Source organism: Ammospiza nelsoni, chromosome 3 (genome assembly GCF_027579445.1).
Source record: "Ammospiza nelsoni isolate bAmmNel1 chromosome 3, bAmmNel1.pri, whole genome shotgun sequence".
Taxonomy (NCBI): domain Eukaryota; kingdom Metazoa; phylum Chordata; class Aves; order Passeriformes; family Passerellidae; genus Ammospiza; species Ammospiza nelsoni.
Window position 1 is genome coordinate 40068956 of NC_080635.1, and position 22004 is coordinate 40090959.

At 39.3% G+C, this 22004-nt stretch overlaps 1 protein-coding gene across 1 annotated transcript; it reads right to left on the minus strand.

The window, feature by feature from the left end:
- Positions 1–1935: 1935 nt before the first annotated feature.
- On the minus strand, positions 1936–21124 carry SFT2D1 (SFT2 domain containing 1). The gene is made up of 8 exons (XM_059467997.1): positions 21006–21124; positions 14842–14928; positions 13018–13100; positions 9556–9637; positions 7117–7152; positions 6306–6364; positions 4913–4942; positions 1936–2728 (listed from the first exon to the last, which is right to left on the minus strand). The coding sequence occupies exons 1-8, from the start codon at positions 21066–21068 to the stop codon at positions 2689–2691; spliced, it is 480 nt and encodes a 159-aa protein (XP_059323980.1). The 5' UTR covers positions 21069–21124; the 3' UTR covers positions 1936–2688.
- Between the last annotated feature and the right edge of the window lie 880 nt (positions 21125–22004).

Consider the following 22004-nt stretch of genomic DNA (forward strand, 5'->3'; position numbering starts at 1 on the left):
AAAGGTTCTAAATTTCTCCCCAAGCGTCCAAACGTGAAGAGGCAGTATTTTCGAATCATGTTAAATTATCTTGCCGTCTTAAAACCAAGAATGATACTTTGATTTCCTTGATAACTTGAAGTATCATGAATAAGGGCAGGCACACCGGCCAAGAGACAGACACACTCAGACCTAGGGGCTGGCTGGGCTCCTCGGACTTAGTGGACAAACACTGCCTGGTTTGGTAATGAAGAATACAGTGCAGAGATCCTTCTAGTGTCAATGCCCTCTGTGACAGAGTTAATGCTACCACCCCCGTTGGAGGACTGTTGTTTGTTTGGGGTTTGGTTTGGGTTTTTGTGATATCCAAGACAGCAACTTCCTATCTTTTCAAAAGATAGGAAGTTGCTGTCTAACAGAGGTTTGGAGAAGTTTCATGGTGCAGTAATAAGTAAACAAACATTTCCTATAGATCCAAGATGATTACCATCACTCCAAAATTTAGCCTTAGAAGTCATGGCACGTAATTTCTACAGTATTTATTTCAAAGTATTGTTTTAATTACAGTACCAAAACTTTATCAAAAAATGGGTAGCATGTATGCAATCCACAGGGACAGATCTTCATGCCTATGGTTGTACACTATCATCATGGTTATTACTATACTGTGAAGATTCCCCAACTGTGAGCTCTTGGAATACTCATACACAGTAAACAAAGGATGCGAAGGAGCAAAAGATACAGGCAAAACAACACAGAGTGTGTGCTCTGTATGCAGATGGAGGAAGTAAACCCTTAAATGTTCAGGAGAGAAAAAAAAACAAGGAAGGCACATGATGTAACTACACAGACCAAAGTGCATATGGAAGCATACCAGTACATGGAGATTTTGGTTCTTGAACCCATTCTCTCCTGCTGATCTAAGTGTTAACACATGAATGGTAACTTCATCATTTACCACAGTGGATAAATAAATAAATAAATTTTGAATAACCAACGTAACTCTAATTAAAGACTACAGTGAAGGTGATTGTGTACCACCAGAACGGGTGGGTGATGGGCAAAACCAGCTCTGGAGCAAATGAAAGCCTGGCACAAGAGATGGGATGGGACAGGATGGGACGGGATCTTTCCAGTCAGCTGAGGTCAGCAGCAGCGACTGGGGAAGGGGCAGTCACTTCCAGGATGATGCCCATCACTGCCCACACACATCCTGCTTCCTCTTCAATGCAAGCTGAAAACTAAACGGAGCCAAAAATTCACCCAAGGGCCGTGGGCAGAGCTGGAATAGCTGTCCCTACATCACACAGCTCTAGCAAGCCCTGCTGTGAGGCCAGGACTACCTGCCCCTGGCTGTCACCAGCAGGGACGATGCCTCCCTGGCAATTTATTGTTACTAACCAGTTAAAGGGCGTGGCTTAGTTGGAAGTCTAGCTGCAAAGTAATGCAATCACCCTGTACACAGCTTCCCCAAAAGTTGTTTCTATATTTTGCAACATGAACTGATACTCAACAGGAACATACTGTACCTCAATTTGTCTCTTTAGCCTGAACTTTGAATACTGAAAACACTGAGGTTTTCTCCTTCCTGACACTGCAGATCACATCTTTTCAAAGCAATTCCTTCTTCTAGATTTGTGGATGAACAGAAGAAAAAATCCAAACCAACTCAGTTTTGAACACACATATATAAGCATATCCATCCTGTGCAAAAAAGAACCTCCTGCAATATAATATCAACCAAACATTAAAGATTTAACTTTGCTCCAGAATAACTGGAGAATTTGTAGCTGAAAAATCAGAAATGAGAATCTCTTACTGGAGCCAGGCAAAGTGTTACAGTACTTCAATCTATTACCAGATTAAGTCAGAATGAACAGTCTGTCTACATACTAAAAGCAGCTTTAAGGTCACTTCTGAAAATCTATCAAACAAATTTGGATATAGTCATATACAAACATTTGTATTTTCATTTTTATTCAAGAGTAATGCTGAAATTTTCAGCCCTCTATAGCTGATTCCTAAATAATAATGTATAAGGCACTTTTAAAATGAATTTATTTCACAAGTCCCATTTATACATTAGTCATAAGTTCTTGTAGTAAAAAGTATTTAGGTATGAAATAAAAAAAAAAAAAATTTAAAATACAACTTTTTAATAAAATCCAACAGGTTTTAAACATTCCTTTCACATTCTCATTAAGTTTTTTCCACAAGGCACATGTATAGACATTTCAAAGGAGCAGTTAATTACAAACCTTCCAAATCTTTACAATGTTTATAAAACTCTCTTTGGAAAAGCATACAATGGATAATATACAAACATAGATGGCACATTGCAAGTTTTAGACAGAACTGTAAATGAAACCTTTATGCACACTACCCAGGCCTTAGTAACTTGCCTCCACTGGGGAATAAACTGTTACTGGATACAAAGTAGTGTTAAGACCACTCTGTATGAAGTACTTAAATGTACTTTCTTGTTAGAAAAAAGCCTGGAAGTTCCAGGGTAAACACAAATAATTCTCCAAATTTATTTAAAAAACTGTTTCTAGTAAAAATTATTTAATCTCCCAAGTGTAAAAGGCAAGGAAAATACTCTGCTGCTACTGGGTATTTTCAGAAGTGGCAAAGTATAGAGTTTTTTGAGTAAAATTTACAGAGGAAAAAAGTTGCCTTTTAAAGTGGACAGTGGTTCCTGGTTTTAATTTACCCTAGACAGGATGAGAAGCATTTAATCACAGCATCCCTTTAAAAAAGAAAAAAAAAGTCAGTTAGGATTTGTTATTTTGCTTATAAACATCTAAACCACTACCTGTTTAAAATTACAATACGGCAGAAACTAAAGACATATCAAGAGCTGATCAAATGCAGGATCTGTGAGTGACTCCACCACCAGCTAAAGGCCAGGCTCAGGCCAGGTCGGTGCCAGGGTTTCCGTGCTGTTTGCATTGCAGGCCATGCTGAACCGCAGGCACAGGGCTGGGAGGTGCTCTGCAGCTCTCTGGGAGGCTGAGCAAAGGGCAGAGCCCGATTTCACAAAGGCTGCCCAGCAAGGGCTCAGCTGAGGAGCGCCCAGTCCCCAGCAGGGCACAGCTGCCAGGGCTCCAAGCCACATCGGGGCTGGACCGTCACAGTGCAGGAAATAAAGCACAGCCTGAAGGGCTGGAATTATGCACTGACAGTGCAGGATGGAGAGAGCTGGTTCAGCCTTAAGGTTTGGAAGTTCTGGAGGGTTCCTTTTTTTCAATCAACAATAAACTGTTTTCTGACTGTTACACTCAGATCTTCCCTTTAGTCTCCATTATTTTTCCTTTTCACAGAAAAGTAACCAACTTAATAAAGAGTGGAATTTTTATTCTGTTACTAGTCAGTTTCAAAAAAAAATAAAGAAACATACTATCATCACTCTTTAAAGTCACTTAGCTATATGGGTTTTGGTTTTGTTGCATTTGTTGTTGTTTCAATATGGGTTTGGTTTGGTGGGGCTTTTTGTTGCCAGGCCAACAGGACAGCAAGCATTAATTTAGGAAGAAACAAACAGAAACCAACAACCCCCACCCCAACAAACCGGTGAACAAGTAAAATGTTCTGAAGAGAAAACCATGAAAAGAGTTAAACCAAGGAATAATAATTTCATGAAATCAAGAGAAATGCATACTTTAAACAAATGACATAATACTATTCTCTGGCATTTAGCATGGTTTAGATCATTGTTCCCATAAGAAAGGCAGTCTATATAATAAATTTATCATATCACTCCACATGAGCAAATAACTCAGTAATCCCTAAAGAAATCACGGTATTACTAAAAGCAGTCTCTATAATTCAGTTCTTCGGCTCATAAAATCTAATAGATAAATAAATCCAAAGAAATTAACTGATGCATATAACCTAATGTTTTTCTGCCCAGAACTTAGAAGTATTGTTGATAGGGAAGAAAAAGTCAGAGAGCCCTGAAGCTCAACTTGCTTCCTCTACAGAGAAAGCCATAAAAAAAGAAAAAAGACCAAAAAAAGGAATGAGCCTCCAGAGACTGTCTCATGGCCACTGGACCTATAAGAATTCAGAATACTACTTTTGTCTGGGTTAATCTGAATTGTCAGAAATAGTAAAATGACAGTTTGAAGCCGGAGCTCAGTTATTTTATTCACTGTAATTAACAACAACTGTCTTAAAAAAATCCTTCCTAGATGAAATCTGAAGCTTTAAAAAACTTAAAAAAATTTTTTTTGGTGATGCTATGGGAAAATACCAGATGAAAGGGACAGACAATGCTTTGTATTCTTTTCCCTCACACCTCTAGAACAGCAAGCCTCATTAAATGATATGGAAGTGTTAAATTTTTAAAAAAAAACCACTGTCAAGAAGACCAAACTGCATTTTACATGAATCATAGAAAAAACAGATTCTTACATTTGATTACTTGCATGTGTTTTCACTGTGTTTGGTCTGCTTTCATTCCCTTTTTGTACACACCAGAATGAAAGAAAAGAGAGGAGCTTGCCAAAATGAAAATAAAGCATTTATTTTAGGAGGGCCTTTGCCCCTCCTAAAAATGATGGAGGAATTCAGAAATAGAAACAGAAGCTGTCACTATGTTGCTTGTTTGCTTTTAACTAGGATCTCAGATCCATAAGTTACCTTTAATTTTAGTACCAGAAAAGTGACTACTGCATCACTGTATTGTTAAATCATTAGAGACATTATTTAAACAAAACCTTGATTCATTTTCAGTGGTGGAAACTTGAGAAATTACTATGTATTGTACTTCTATTTAAAGCTTATATTAAACATGAATTTTAAGTTCAGCTATGCCATTTTCTAAAAATTAAAAAGTTATATTTTTCCACACACATAAAGTACTTTATGCCTTTCCCCAGCCTAAAGGTAACTAACTTTTGTTAAGATGGAAATTATCATGCAGACTCACCTTGCAAAAGGAATATAAGACAGACTATACCTGAAAAAAAGAGAAGAAAAGTATATTTGCAGACTGCTCATTTCTCTCCTAGAACCAAATTATTTCACTTTAGGCCAGCATTAATAAAAGCAACTGTTGTAACAAAATTTTAAACAAGATGACCTATTCAATTTAATGCTTACCTGAAAAAAGAGGACATGTTTGGACAAGAACTAAACAGTGACATGGATTTGGTGGTTTACTTTTTCTTTGGTTGGGTTTTTGTCTTGATTTTAATGTAGTTCATAACTTCCATTGCACATGAACTTAAAAAACAGATTTGCTATTGCCAAATCAAAAAGGGATAGAAAATTTGTGTGAAAATGGTGCTCAAGATGATAGAGACAACTTCTTCCAGTTGAAAAGACAATCTAAATTACTGTGCAAATATACATCTAATCATATTATTTATGTAACTAAATACAGATACATGCTGTAGGATGAATAATATTCCACAACTGTGACACTCAGACAGCTGACAATTCTATTATTCTCTGAAACTGGTTTCTCACAAGCCTCCAGGCAGTGTTGTGTTCTCATGCCCAGCCTGATCAAACCCCAGGACAGTTAACAAATGTGAACTGTCTGCTGCAAACACACAGAGCACAGTCTGAGCTAGCTGCCTTTCCTCTATCTAGCACCATGCCCAGCAGTCCCTGAACAAATGGTTCCTTGTCCTCAGACCCATGTTCAGTACAGACTCTGTGTACTCAGGGCAAGTTCAAGCAAGAACTGTGGTCTGTGCTCACCTTGGGCTGCCTGGGAATGAGCATTTGGGACAAGGACACCAAGAAATTCACCTGGGACAAGGACATCAAGTGTGTATCTCTGTGGAAAAGGCAGTAACTTCCAGAACTTCTGCCAGGCTTGCAAGCATTCACCTGACTGCACTCACACACTGCCAAACCCAGCCCCCAAGCTCCTGGTCATCACAGCACCTGCTGCACTAAATTCACCCTCTCACATCCACCCACTCTTTACCCAGTATATTCCTGGGGCAGGACGCACCCTATGAAAATGTTTTTTAGTTTCTTTCATTTCAAAAACAAAAAACTAGTTAGAATTCAAAAAAGAGAAGAGTATACTTCTACAATGCAGAAAAAGGAGGACGAATTTTTTTTGCATATATATTCCTTTCATAAGGCTTCAGATAAGTTCACACATTGCAGAATATACTTCAAATCACCATTTTTGCAAGACGATTGAATATAGATTTTGCTGGAGTTACACAACCTAGCTGAGAAAAAACAGATTGAGGCTAGCATTTGGGCACACTTATATGTGAATCATATATATATAGGTTTATAATCATGAGGGTGTAGGGGCAGGGAGAAGAAATTCAAAGGAATTTTAAGAATCTTACCAGGTCATTGCCAAGAACTGCAATATGCAGAATAACATCGCCAAACCTTTCTTGTTCCACTAAACAAAAATAAAGCAAATACTGCAAATTAGTTCATTTTGCACCACACCAGTCTATACTGACATTTGGCACAGACTGATCAATCAAGAATAGAGGTGACTGACAATGCCTAAATCTCCTTGTCTTAGTTTGCTGTTTCTTTCCCAACAACTCTTATTCATTTTATTCACAACTCCATTAGCACCATGTTATGTAAACCTTTTCTAGCTTTGGAAACACCTAACAATATCAGTGTTAACACTCACTCACATCACTGTACTTCTGCAAATATGGAAGTTCATTCCAGTGAGATATTTTACTTCTGTGGAATGCAACTACAGTTAGTTTTCAACCAAGATGCCTGCAGATACTTCTGGTTCTTTTCCGCTATCTTAACCAGCTTAATATTCTGTATCCATGGCTTTTGCAGGCAGCTATACACTGTCTGGTATTTTCTGACATAAGTATGCATCACTGAAACAAAACAATATTTGAGCTTGGTTTTCTTAGTTTTTATTCTAGAGGTTTGCAGACTGAACCCAATGCTCTAGATTTTGCATTCTCATCTACATCACATGCAAGTGGAAGGATGCACTTGCTTTTACAGCCAGCAGGCTCATCACTCCACCTGAGCTCAACTGCAGCCAACAACAAAAACACCACACACAGGTTCACCTTTCCTTCACCCCTGAACTGTATCTTAAAGCTACAATACAATTAATAAACTAACTGACTGAGATTGCTTTTTAGAAAAAAAAGTATTCTCACTTACCCAGAATACAGCACACAGAGTCAATATTAGGCAAAGCTGGGGTGAGAAGGAGAGAAAGAAAAAAAAGAATGAATACTCAAATACACAATGAAGAAAGTACAGTAATCACTCCCATGTTTTCAATGGGCAATCAGCACTTTAAAACTGACTTATGAAACAAAGGCTGTCTCACAGTGACTGTATGATGAACTCCATGGTGTTTTTCAAAGCACAGTATGAGTAGCACACATGAAGTATACATGGCCAGAAGGGCTGGGACAAGTCTTGAAAGGAAGACAAGGCAGGAGTTGAGCTGAGGAACCAGCAGGAGTATAAGCTGGTGTGTGCACACATATTTGTTGGTTCTATTAAGAGGTGGGCTTAGATGACAAAGCTTTACTGAAAGGAATCAAGAAGCCTGGTAACTGCTACTCTCTTATTCCAGTACATACCATCATTTTGAACCTGGTATTCATAACACCTGTCTCTGACAAGAAAGATGTGTGCATCACTACCAACAACCCTTTATTAAAAATATCCATTCTCAATTACAGGATCTGGCAAATACAGGCTATGCCTCATCTGCCAGTGCTTTTTCATCTTCTGACACTAATGAAGAGTCCACTAGGGAGCAGCTGCCTCAGGTACAGTGAAAAAGCTCACATGAAGCTTTGTTCAAGGTACTTAAACACTTTGGATGGAACATTACAATTATATAGTTTACTATGCCAAATAATCATACAATTTGTGCAAGCTTAACCATCACTTAGAACTTTTCCACTAGATCTTATCTGGCTCCCTCCATTTTTCATTACACATAGTAAAAAGCAGAACAAAACCACAAATCAATTTTCACTTGAAAAAAAATTTGTTGGTGTTTTATTGAAAGGAAGAAAAGTAACACATGCTTGAACTTTTCCAAACACGTCTGTGACTCCTGAACTGCTCACAATTCTAGCATGGGGATTAAAACAGTCAAATTCATCCACAGTTTTCAAAACTTGAAATTTACCAGTTCTTCTGTGTTTTACTCAAATTTCCATACTGAAAGTCTTGGCTCTCATCCAATGCTCACACTCACTATTAGATGAAACCTTTCATTCTCATTTTCCCAACTTTGCTGGTAGCCTCTCTGCAGAGGTAGGTCTCTGATGTGTGTGCTCTGCTCTCTGCTCTCCTTCCATTTCCCCAATGTGTTTTGTTTTTACAGCCTTCAAAGTTATTCCCTTTGTCACCATGTCTGAGCACAGTGGATGACAGGATCATCAGAGCAAAATGATTTTTGTGCCTGCTGCTCTAAGAGTCTGGCCTAGGCTCTCAGCTTCATTGGAAAAAGCCCACAGCTGTAAAATGTTAAAGAATTTATGCTCAGCAAACACAGACTCTAGCAGAACTGGAGATATTCTTGGACGTTTTTAATTCACTCCTACAAACATACCCTTCCTAGGACTTGTAACTTGGTATGAGTTGGAAATAGTGACAGAACAAAACAAGAACACTCAAACAAAACAAAACAAACCTCTGCAGAACAAAGCAAAGTCCAAGCAATGATCAAGTGACTTCCCCAAAAGACAGGGGCAAATGTAAGCTTCTCAAAAGAGATTATAACTATTTTTCATGTGGGTGTGAGAGATAAAAAACATACAACCTCCGTATGACAGCCATCCAGAAAGAATTTATGAAGACTTTCTTACTCACTAAACTAGAAAAACAAGTTATATGATAGAGAGAATAGGAAAGCCAACTACATTTCAAAAATCAAAGTTGAAACAAATCATAGGAGCAAGAGAGAAAAGTATTAAACAGAGAAGCAGCAAGGGGAGAAATTTATTTTAACTACCTAATATAGAGATTCCTATCCTTAATATAGGGATAGGAATTCTGATACTGGGGAGAAGGTTTTTTCCATCCTCCTGGAAGAAGAAATTATGGTCATGGAAGTAAAGGAGCCAAGGATGTCACAATGGAGAATCTCAAAGCTGAACATGTGGCCTCCCAGACTTTGGGGAAATAATTAATTTTCTCCATTGCTTTGAAAGTGCCGAACCACTGACCTTTACAAACCAGCTGCAGCCAAAAAACAACTGTCAAGTTACACTTGGTGGTCACTGACTTTCCACAGTAGCTAAAAAAGTCTCTCCCCTTATTCTTGAAGAAAATATTTTAGAAAATAAATTAAAAATAATTAACCTGCCATTATCATTTACTAAGAAAGATTTCATAAGGAATATTTTACTCCAAATGATTAATTAAAAAAATCATAAAGAACAAAAACATACATGTTCAGAGAAAGGAGCTAGATGATCTTTGTGACATACAGAGCTTAACAGCTTGACTGTCATTTCTCTGCAGAAGGAAGAGGCAGACTGAGAAATAACCTCCCTTTAGAAAAGCATCAAATTTAGCTTTGAAGCTAAAGGAAAACTTTTTAAGAAAAGGAAAGAAGGATAGTATATTTACCAACATCACAATCGTAGCTATTAGTCGTTTCGGATCAAACATTGTTTTCAGTTGCTTCAGTGGCCCCATCAGGAAACATGTACTAATAGGAGATAAAAAACCAAAACAAATTGTAAATCATTTTCAAATAACTCTTTCTAAAAGACAGTAGGTAATTAACCAGTTTTCCAACAGATAGATGACTACAAAGGTTTTAAAAAAAGATATTTCAGTGCTTAGCAACAGAGACTAACTAGAACAGAAGGTGAAATACTCCATGAATTTAGCCCTGGAAACAGTCTATGAGTCACCATTGGTCACGAAATTCTTTCCAAAATATTACCATAGTGAAAAAAAAAAGTAACAGGCAAATACAAGAATACTTATATTGGTTGAGATAAGAGAGGACAGAGTGTGACAAGGATATACTTAAGGAATAACAGAAGAGCTTTGAAGCAAATCAGTTTTTATGAACTCTTCCATCAAATAAGAAAAAACACATTTCAACTAATAATCTGCTTGATGGCGCTGAATGCCATTTATAAATAAAGGCGATTAAGAAAGCAGTGCAGTTACAGTTAAATATAAACCATGTTAAGAGATACTAAATGGGGGGAGATTGAACTATGACTATAAGTAGCTCTACATGAATTTAGAGATGGGTGGGTGGTCAAAGATGTTTTGATTGTTATTTTAAGATGGCAAGTACCATAATAGAAAAAAAAAGAAGGAAAAAAAATGATGAGCAAACTCAACTGCAGAAGTAAATGAGATCATATCCACGATTTCAGGAAACATAATGGGAACAAATATAGTGGTTAGAGCTTTTTACATTACCAAAACAAAACATTTTAAGTATAGCAGATTTATCAAGTTGAAGTCTAGTGAATTTTGTGTTGAAGTTTTTATAACAACCGACTTGCCAAAATAATGTCAAGATTACAAAGACCAACCTGCTATAGAAAATTTTTGTTTAATAATACACACTTTAACCCAGGCAGAATGCAAGGAGCTACAATCAAGATTACAGGGAAGTTCTAACTCTTTTAGTTAAACTCAGCAAGCAAAAAGGCAGAAAAAGTTCAGTAGTTTGTATTAATCCTCCTGCTTTTTTCTACTCTGTAGTTAACTAGTAGGGAGAATGAAAATCATCAGCAACACCACATGCTGTACCTTTTATGCAAAGAAATGCCAGCTGAACTAAGAGTTCACAAACTCAGGAGTATTTCTCTGGCTTCAAATATTTGAGATGAGTCTCTTTCTTCCTTGTCATTCTGCTTTGTAGAAAACACAACAATTTAATGAGAGAGTTCAAATGCCTGTAATCTTGTGGTGGTCTGAATGCTTTACTACAGAGCAGAAAACCTAGTCTAACTCCTTTTCTAGTAATTCTTTTTTTATATGAAATGAAGCAGGAAAGAATTTGATAGAGTTTCCTCCTGAAACCAATATTAAGCCTTCTATGACAGAAGAACTATGGGAATCCACATTCCAGGCAGCAAATAAAACTCAATCTTCTACATCCAAATGTTCTCCTACCAGCAACTCTGCACATGTATCTCCTTCACATTTTTTATCTTATGGAGACAGACTTCAAATGTCCATATTAAATGAAAAAAAAAAAGTTTTTCACAATTCAATAGAAAAAGAAAAGTTTTATATTCACTGCAATCCAAACTAATTTCTTCTCAGTATTTTTTCATCTTGTCTGCTGAGCCATAAAATTAAATTAAGACCAAAAAAAGGGGGACATGAAGAACTCGAAGAAAATATTAGCTACTGGAAGGGTAGTGATGAGGAAAATGAAGTGCTAAAAAGGAATCACATTTTGGCCACATAAAGTAGGCAGAAAAAAAATATAGAAAGCAAAATTCATTGTTTGTAATCTGATTCATATTGAGAAGACTGACATCACAAGAGCTGCACCAGAGACGAGAAGAGATTCCATATGAAGCAGAAAAAAAGGCTGGAAATAAATTCTAGACATCCTCCAATTAAACAGAATAATTCTTTTAGATACATCATTCTGTAGAGACACACTCATCATCCCTGAGAACAATCAAGTAAGTATCATTGTTTTCACATGCATGGTTAGAGAACAATAGTAAAAACAAGCTAGAGGGGACTAACCAGGCTAGTAAGAGTGGTGACTGCATTTGCTTTAAATACAGACTTGCAAAGAAGCCTGGAAAAGTTTAAATCTGCTTGTCAATTTGGGACTTCATTGTCATCTCCTACTGTTCTTAGAACACAGCTGCCTGTTTTTTATATCCAAAAGGAGTACTGAATGAAAAATGGGCCTCCTCTTTCTTCTAATTTTAGCTGGAGTGCAGACTAAAGTTTTTCAGCATTCTCCTGGAAGAAATACTAGTCTGGAAAAACTTTCCTCTTAACTCAATTAGACTTCATTAGTAGTAAGTTTCTAAAATGCTCATTTAATTTGAAGAAGTGAAAACACACTCAAAGTACCAGGTAAAAACAACACAACCAAAAAAACTCACCCCAAACCTAAACCAAAGAATAAAGAGTAAGCTAAGGGAGAGAAAGGCAAAAACTTAGCTTTGCCTAGCTCCAGCATTCACTTTTTGTCTTGTTTTAGAAAGAGATGGAATAGTTCTACAATTGAGACTCAATGTCAGTATAGACATTATTGTCTCCTAACATATTTGTTGGGGAAAAGCAGCACCTTCACATTTCTCAGATGTTAATGTCACATTACATGAGTTCTAACAGATTAACAATGCTTTGACTCAAAAGTTAAGTTACTTGACTAAAGTCAGAGTCCATGAAAGTCAAGACCAGACTTGGGGTGTGAGTCCTATGACCATGCCTCGACTACACTAAGATAATAAGAGAAGGAGGAAAAACAGAAATTGAAAATACCTTAGGGACATTATGTTTCTTATGCATCTTTCAAACTGTGAAAGCAAAGTTTTCAATCTTAAGAGGGCCCCTTTTAGAGGCAAATCTTTTAGGACTGCTATGTGGAACATTTCAAAGAATCAGAGTGTTTAAAAATACACTATGAGCAAACGTTAGATTCTGCTTTCAGCCTTACAGTCAAAACAAGGATTTCCTGAATGTTTCCTTTTGGAAAGTTTTCTTGGAAACAGGATCATCTCTCTGTTAAAAGCAAAAAGCTCCTTCCAGTAACAAAGTATCCACACAGAGGGCAGACTACCAGCTTGCTCCTGAACCTGAGGTACTTCTGTACCTGGCAGAAGGACTTGGATGTAAAAAGTACATAACATTTAGCTAGCAATTGGTTATTCATACTCCAGACACCAGCTGTGATGTGGCCACAAACAGTTGTGTAAGGTAACTGATAAACAACAAAATTGTAAAACAAACAAGTTTTTGTTATTAGCATTCAATATAAAACAATGCTGTTTACACACAACATAGCACTCTAGAGTAAAAGCAAATGGAAATGTAGCTGAAAAGGAAGGTACTTTTCTAAAACAAATAACTAAGAAATTATACCTGGCAAGAGCAGCAATATTTCCCAGGGTGTAGAACACTGCAAAAAGTTTGATGCCCTTTGGGAGCCATAGCAATGCTGTTCCCTATAAAAGACAGGTTATTGGCAAGTTTACAATTAGTTAATTCAATTTATTTAGATTTTATAGTCTATAAATACAATTTCATACTACAAGAAGAACACAATTCTGGTATACACTAGCAGAGCACACTGTTCTCTGAGTTGCAGCAATCACTCCCCAGCACACTTCTATTGCCACCTGCTGGCAAACAATGTGTTGGTTCAATGGATTGCTGGATATTTTTACAACTAGGCAGTTCATTTATATTACTGAACACATTTATTTGTACTGCTTACATCCTATTTCACGACACTTCCACTTTTGTTACAATGCCCCACTGTACATCCTACACCTCTGCACACAAGATAAAATGTCATAAAGCTGCACTAATATTCACCATTTCCTTTCTCCTCCAATCAACCATTTAGACTTGCAGCTTAAATACACACTGAGGCTGAACAGAAACATTTTAGTACTCTTCCAGATCTCTTCTTTTCACTGAACTTAAAAAAATCTGAAGCCTTCTGCTGATCACAGCTCCCTGTGATGATCAGGGAGAAAAGGAATCATAGGAAAGGGAAATGAAAGACCACCTAGAAAAAACCTCCCACTAGACCAGGCTGCTCAAAGCCCCATTCAGCTTGGCTTTGAACAGTGCCAGGGATGGGGCATCCACAGCTTCTCTGGACAAACTGTTCTAGTGCTTCACAATAAAGAATTTCTTCCTTACATCTAACCTAAATATCCCTGTTCCCAATTACTCCTTGTCCTATCACCACAGTTCCTAACAAAGAGCCCCTTCCTGGCCTCCCTGCAGACCCCCTTCAGAAACTGGAAGGCTGCTATGAGGTTTCTACACAACATTGTCTTCTCCAGGCTGTACAGACCCAACTTTCGCAGCCTGTCAGAGCCTAAAGAAAGCCTCCACTAGAAGCAAAACAAACTGTGATCTGCACACTGCGTCCTGAAAAAACCCAACCAAACGAAAAAGCAACTGCATTCTAACTCAATTGCAATTTCAGTAGAAATCTGTGGTGAAAAGAAAGGAAAAGAGGGAGGAAGGGAGGGGAAGGAAAAGGGAGAGGAGGGAAAAAAGAGAAGGAGGAAAAGAAGAGGACTTCCCCAATGTTTTTGCAGCTGTTTCTGGGAGTTTCCATGCAGCTGAAAAACTGCCTTCTTGTGCAAGTTACCTGTGTCAGATTTTGACAGAGCCAAGCAATTAATAGATCTCAGCTCTTAAGTGCAGGCTGCAGACTCCTGCCAGCCCCTAAAGCTCAGGAATGAACACATGATTTGCTGACTGTAAAACCACCAGGAGTGCAGCAGGTTTTTCAAGTGTCAACACACAACCACACCCACTGATTTGTTGAGTGTGACATGCTACACTTGTAGTTTCTCCAGCCTTTAAAAACCCTTCAAGCTTCCCCCGTCTCTTTCCCTTTTATTAGAGAGGAAAAAAAAAAATAGGATGGGTATGCACCTCTTTCCTAATACACCAGGTACAAAAGTAGAGCATATTTTGTCATGTTCACACCTTTTAGTAAGAAAATGTATTATGCTACAGTAAAAATGCTCACTTCTGTAATTGGAAGAAAAATGGCCAAAATCATAATTTAGAGATCAATAGTCAATTATGTATTTAATGTCCAGTTAAATAAAATGTTTATTTAGAATGCAGGATAAAGCAAACACAGAATCACACATAGAGGAATATGAGGTTTAACTGTAGAACAATAATAAAGCCCAAGAAAAAAAAATTACTTACAAGAAAAGAACATAAAATGCCAGCAACAAAGCATATGGCAAACCATCTGACTCGAGTTCCAAAGCTGAGTGTTGAGGCATCAAGGACCTTCATAAGAAGAGAGGAAAAAGAGGATATTACACACCCAGTTTAGAACAATCTAAAGGACAATTTTTTTCTCTACCACCGAAGCCCTTAATTTCAAACAAAATAATTTTTAGCCAGAAATAATTATTTTACCTTGCTTAACAGTTATTTGTGTATTAATTCTTTCCTATCACAAAAATCATATTATCAATCTGGAACATATGGAAACATATTTACAAACAAACAAAAAAACCAAAACCCATAAAGGTACAGCCTGGCATGCAAGCAACACTACTTCATTTTCAAGGTTTTTTTAACCACCACACAACTGAAAATAGTTGTACCCAATTAAAAGAATGAATGGACCTTCCAGCAATTTGCAAAGGAATTAATCCATTTGTGCAACACTGTAGGTTCCTATAAACATTACCACCTTCTCCTGTTACTAGAGAGGATCCCTTGCATATATTAATGCCAGTATCCACTGCAAGCATTACAACTCCAGTTTCTCTTCCAATTACCTTCCTGAAGGTGTAGGCAAATTAACACAGTTTGTCTCATCAGACTAAGCTAACTTGCTGAAAGGGAATATTTCACTTCCTCCTTCTGCAGAGCGATTCCAGGACCTAATGAGCTGAGCTACTCCTGACATGAGAACAGAATTAGTGTTCCTTCTATTCTGATGACTTGGCTAATGAGCCAAGCCAGCTCTGCAAGCTGTCAGGAAAGCAGCAGGGCTGATGTAAGGAAAGAGGCAGGGCCATGTATCTGGCAGAAAGGCCCCTTTCAGCAGAAGTGATTTGTTAGATAGGCTCAGCTCATCTCATCTCCACCCACGCTGTAAGAACAATGCATTTCATCTTACTCCAGGTCACTACAATTAAATGTACTTTCTGTTCTAAACTGGCCTATTAAGCGAAGTGCTGCTTCAGCTTACATAAAATTACTTTAAATAAACAACTTTCCTATTTGTTCAGATGTCACAGGCAAACTTGCTCTCCTGTTATTTAGTCAACAGATATATGAATCAAGACTTATTAACCAAATATACATTATATACTTTCCTCAGCCAATGAGTCTGATATTCCTCCTTATCTCGTGAGAAATTTCTCTTTCAGGCAGTGGTAAGCTAACCAAGGAAATCTGGTTACTGCTTAGAACAATTTCACATCTATACAAATGAGGAATCTGTACCTAGTTTAATAAAAAACTGCAACATGCACACACACATAAAGGTGCTGTGATGACAGAACTACCCAAAGGTCAGAAGATGTAACTTACCTTGCTAGGTCCAACACTTTATCCTTATGCATGCATTAAAGAAACAGACAAAAGCAGTAACTGAATGATGGTTTAGTATTTTAAATCATATTTGACAGAGTCCTGAATGCCTGCATTTTTAAGAAGAGTAGGAACAGCAGAAGATACCCATTTCAATCATGCCTTTAGTTACACCTATTCATACAACTAATCACAAGCACACATACACACAAAAATAAAGAGTAAAAATCCTTTCCATCTGTGTTCAGAAATGAAGTGTAGATAGGCCAATAATATCAGTAAATCCAGCACACACATTTCAGATTGCCTAGAAAACAGGGAAAGAATGAAGATAAATCCTTTGTTCAGGTGCATCAGGTCATTGCTACCACTTACTGCTCTTCTACTTCTAATCTTATTATCTGTCAGTGCTCCTGAAGTGACTACCAGGAAACTTCATTCTTCACATAAATTTGAAAACAGCTTTATCTTCAGTTAAATCCCTAACAGTTAAGAGGTGAAAACAAACAAACAAACAGCACAAGAAATAAGAGAATCACACAAAGGCTTGGAGCAAAAAATACCACAAACCCCAAAAAGTTTGATGCATTTTATGGATTTAATTCTTAAAAACTGGCTGACAATATATGCACATGAACTACAGGAAGATAAGCTGTGGCATGAGGGCTGCTAGTGCATTCTGTGTAATAATAAGACTAAATACATTAAATGGTATTAAAGTGAAGGCTCATCCTTCCAACCACTCCCAATGATATCACCATTTATGTTGTCAAGCTGAACCTATTTAATAGAGTTTGAAATCCTGAAACTGGGGATCTAGTAATGCATTTTCTTAGTCCCTAATACCTCAGGGGGCTGAGGGGAGGCCTCACTACAGCTTCCTCATGAGAGGAAGCAGAGGGGCAGACACTGACCACTTATCTGTGGTGACCAGAGACATGACATGAGGGAACAGCTGAAGCTGTGAAAGGAGATTTAGGCTGGATATTAGAAAAAGGCTTTTCACCCAGAGCGTGGCTGGGCACTGGAACAGGCTCCCAGAGAAGTGATCACAAGCCTGAGAGAGTTCAGGAAGCATTTGGACAATGCTCTCAGGCACAGGATGTGACTCTTGGGGATGGTGCCGTGCAGAGCCAGGAGCTGGACTCAATGATCCTTGTGGGTCCCTTCCAAGTCAGGGTATTCTACAATTTCTATTTTTGGCTTTCACAGAAGCAATGGAACTCACTGCCTTTCCAAGACGCCTGTTTTCACTGCTGCAGAGAAGCACTTGCTGCAAAAGTTGAGTTACAGATACACAGTTCAGCTGTGTAAACCAGACACCAGCTGGTGCTCCAGTGCCAGGCTCACTCTAGGAGCTGAGGACCTGACAGTGCAGGAACCCTGCCACACGTGCTGCAGGCAGCAATTTCTATACCAGGGACCATGGGACACCCTGAGGTAACAGAGACTATGAACCCTAAGAAAAAGGAAGTCTAAGCTGCCCTTGCAACAAAAGCAGGAAACAACGCAAAGGTGCTAAAGATTCTTTTCGTGTGTCTAACACAAATTATACAGCTAATCCCAGATTTCAGAAAAAGAGTTGTCACTGCAGTCTATTTGCATAGGCAAAAGCAAAAGCTTTTACTTAGGAGGCTAAAATAATTTCCAGGCATGTTCCACATCTGTAGTTCATGTGGACAACAGTAATGGTGGCAAGGGAGCTCCTGTAAAATATAACTCTTCTTGCTATACTGCTTATCAGCTTGTTTCTAAGAAGAAAAAGAAAAATTAAACTGAAATCAACAAAAGGAAATCCTTAGTCTTCTATTCTAAGCTTTAATGCCAAACTCCTGGGCAAGAAGCTTTTTATTCACAGGCTATTTCAAGCTAATAGTATAGGAAAGAAATGACCAAGACTTCCAAAAATCAGGAGGAAACATCAAGTGGAAACCAGAATCTGGAATGGAGACTTTCTGAAACATAAGGAACAGGCTTGCAATAACAGCATCACTGCTGAAGAGTTTACAACAGAAACACAATAAACAGTATGAATGATAATCCACAAGGCTGCTTTTGATCAAAAATAAATAGTTCTTGTGGCTCTGAGCATCCACCTAGGTTCCCTCCATATATTATTGATCTTATAACAGTTTTCCACATGGGCAAACAGAAAAACAGGAGCACTTTATTTTACTAATCTAGAAGTTAACAATTACATCTTCTCTCAATGGTAAATATCCAAGTAATGGAGAAAATGCAAAGAAATGCTGAGTAAATTTGCAGAATTCAGTTTTTAAACCACAGTGAAACAATATTTATAGTGATACGTTTTCATCTTTCCCTAACAAGCCTCCTTATATGTATTTCTACCACCAGTTGAGATTAAAATACAAGAAGTGTAACATAAGAAATTAAATATAAGAAATGTAATATAAGAAACGCAACATACAATTTCTTATAAAAATATAAGAAATATCTGGTCTATTCCTCTGTTGAAATCTTATTGAGTGCTTTAAGCAGCTGTCAGATTTCATGCAACATCTAATGTGTCACATGGACTGCTTTTACATTAGTTTTGGTGTTGATAAAACTATACAGCATAATGCTGCCCCGAAAACATCATCGCACTGCTACATTTATTATCGATCTTTTTGGTAATTAATTCTTTTTTTTTTAATAGTTTTAGAATAATGGATCTAATTGCAGCAAGAGACAACAGTTGGTCATCTGAAGAGTTTAGAAAGTACAGAAAGCCTTCACTAAACCATCACACAGTTCTTTCATTATAGATTTGTATTCTACTTAGCAGGAATGACTTGTGACTGCATGATAATGGTTCAGCAAAAACCAAGGGAAAGAATCCAGAGATATCTATGGACATGAACCATATGATGGCTATTGCACAACTATCCGATATTCCACAGAGAGGGCCTTTGTTTTCAGCCAAACACATGACTTGTCTCCAGAAAGATCATGGAAACAGCTGAAGATTTTACACACACAGTGCATAACCTCACACTGTGTTTCACAGCCCCACCTCTTACCAAGTGTTCCTCTCTGCATGGGTGCACATACTTTTTTTGCTCTAATACACACACTTTAAAAATAGTCAGCACCACTCAGCTCCAGCTTTAGTGAAGGTCACATATGAATTTCCTCTCTAAAAAGAGGCTTGATTTCCACTGTTCTGCAAACACATTGGTACCTTGAGAGAAAAAATACAGCTGAGAAACTGCCTGACCTAAACACTTGAGGTTTGTTTTTTTTTTTTTTTTTTTTAAAGTCAAGGGGTATTTATTTATTTTAAAGATCTTTCTGGTTCATCTCAGCATGACACTCCAAAGATACATTTTTAAGTTTTCTTCCATCATGTACCAGACAGGCTTTAAGTATAGGCAGATTTCTCTTATTTAAAGTATTTTCTGGCTGTAACAATATTATTATGTGCAATAGTGAAATCCTATATAGTTTAATTACTGACATTTAATAAACTAAACACATTCATAGCTGAGTTCTCTCCTCAGGGTATACAGCTCAAATAAGAAAGCATTAAATATGTAGGCATTTATCTACTGGTTGCCACCTTAAAACAACTATCACAGCACCAAGTAAAGGAAAACTCTATGTCACTATGTCACACTAAGGCACACATGTGCCTTGTGTGAAATGTGCCTGGTGATGGCAGAATAATCAATTCTCTTGGAACTGAACAGAGATTAACAGAAATGTAAGTATTTCTTTGATAAGCCTGAGAAGAGCAGAAGGTGAAGCACGCCTCCCAAATGCTGGCAGCCAGTTCTGGTGTGAAAGGGCAAAGATTCTACACTGCTTCCAGAATCACTGGACACAATTTAGGTGCTTTGCTGTGGCAGAAGCCAAAATCACGAACCTTGAAGACAAATGGCAACTCGGTGCAAAACCAAGTGAAGCATGCCAGCAGCAAGCTGCCAGAACTAATATCACCGCAGCTATGCTCAGTTTGTGCTGGTTCCCCGAGGTTTGTCAGCCACAGCTCAGATCCCAGCTACATTCCAGCCTTCTCCTCCATGCTCCAGCACCCTGCAAGTAGCGAGCAAGATATTCCTCGATGTGGGGCACTTTGACCTGCAGTCACATGAGTTAAGAGGGAGCTAAAGGAATAAATGGTTCTTTGTAAGCATGCTCAGCTTTGCTTCAACCCAGAGATTAGTTCTCAGGAATGTATGGTCTCCAAACACAGTAAAAACGAAACAAAAAAAAAAACTCGCTGGCGATGAGGAAGGTAGTGGGAAGGAAATAAAACAATTGAGCCATACTTAAGCAGTAACGAGCAAAAAGTAACTTCAGCAGAATGTAGTCAAAACGACGTTTTGTTTGTTAAACAAAACCTTTGTTTGTGCAAATTTAAGGGCATGCGGGAATGGAGAAGCAATTTACACTGAATAGCAGACTCAGTCGGGCTGGAAATGAGCACAGTATGTTTTCTGCTCCCTGTTTAAGCACTAGAAAAACTTGTAGAAAGGACCCCAAGCCACCACCAACACAGCCAAAAGCTTCACACATGAGTAACTGCCAAAACCCATCCTCCGGGCAGAGCCTGCTGCCCACACCGCCCGTGGCTCGGCGCACGCCGCAAACTTCGGTCTGTCCTTTGCCTGCCGATGCCTGCCCCGCTCTGCCAGGCACCAGGAAGCGGGGGGTGCATGTGCGCAGGCCGGGCACGGGGGAAGGTGGCGGGGGGAGCACGGCAGCGCCTGAGCCACAGACCCCGGGTCAGGCCCGGCTCCAGCGCCGCTCGACCCGCGCGGCCCCGGGCCGGGAAGGAGAAGGGAGAGCGGGCTCTCACCCGGCCGTACCTGCGCTGTCAGTCCCTGCTCCTCATCGTCCTGCCCGGCCAGCACCCGCCGCAGCTTCTCCATGCCGGCCCTCGCAGGGCAGGGCCGCGCCGGGGGCCGGGACGGGGCGGGACCGGGCCGCGCTCCGCCGGCCCAGGCGGGAAGTGACGCGCGTCCCGGGGCGGTGGCGGGGCCGCGGCTGCGCAGAGTGCCGGCCGTGTCTCGGTGCGGCGGGGAGAGGCGGTGCAGCGCCGGGGCGGGAGGAAGGAACGGCTGCTTCAGAACCGCCTTCATCGCCGCCCGCGGAATAGACCTTAGCACGGCAGCGTGATTTGCATGAGCGCGATGAACATAGGACATAGAACAGAGAACACAGCGGGTGCGCAGGGCCCCGGTAGAACCGCGTTGGGACACGCTGGTGCTGGGGTACCTCGTACAGGCGGAACTTCCTTAGCATCAGTTTCTGCCCGTTGCCTGTGGTCCTATTGCTTGGAAGCACCGAGCAGAGCCTGGCTCTTCAAATGATGCGCAGGAAGTTCCAGTTAGAATACGGGCGAGAACGTCTGTACTATGCAGGCGACCTAGCACTGGAACAGATTGTCCCGAGAGGTTGTGTAGTCTCCCTCAGTGGATGTGTCCAGGAACCATCTGGATGTGATCCTGTTCTGTGATTGCTCTGATCATAACGTAGGGCTCTAATGTCCTGTATTCCTTCCCACCCTTGTTTTCTTCACCTTCAGAAGTGGGATGTTTGAATGAATACTGCTGAAAGGTTAAGATCAGGGGTTATAAGGAATCTTAAACAAGTGGTCCTACAGAGACCTACTGGGAGCATGGTAGAAAACAAAATGCAGAGCTGCTTTGGGGACTTGCCTATTCCACTTGATGAGACCCCACCTCAATTCTGCTGTTTGGTGCAAACAGCTGACATGACACAAAGCAGCAGCTTCTGCAGGCCTCTGAAGGGAACGGAGCTCAACAGTGGGGAATGAATGCCCTTCGTACATTTTGAAGAGATCC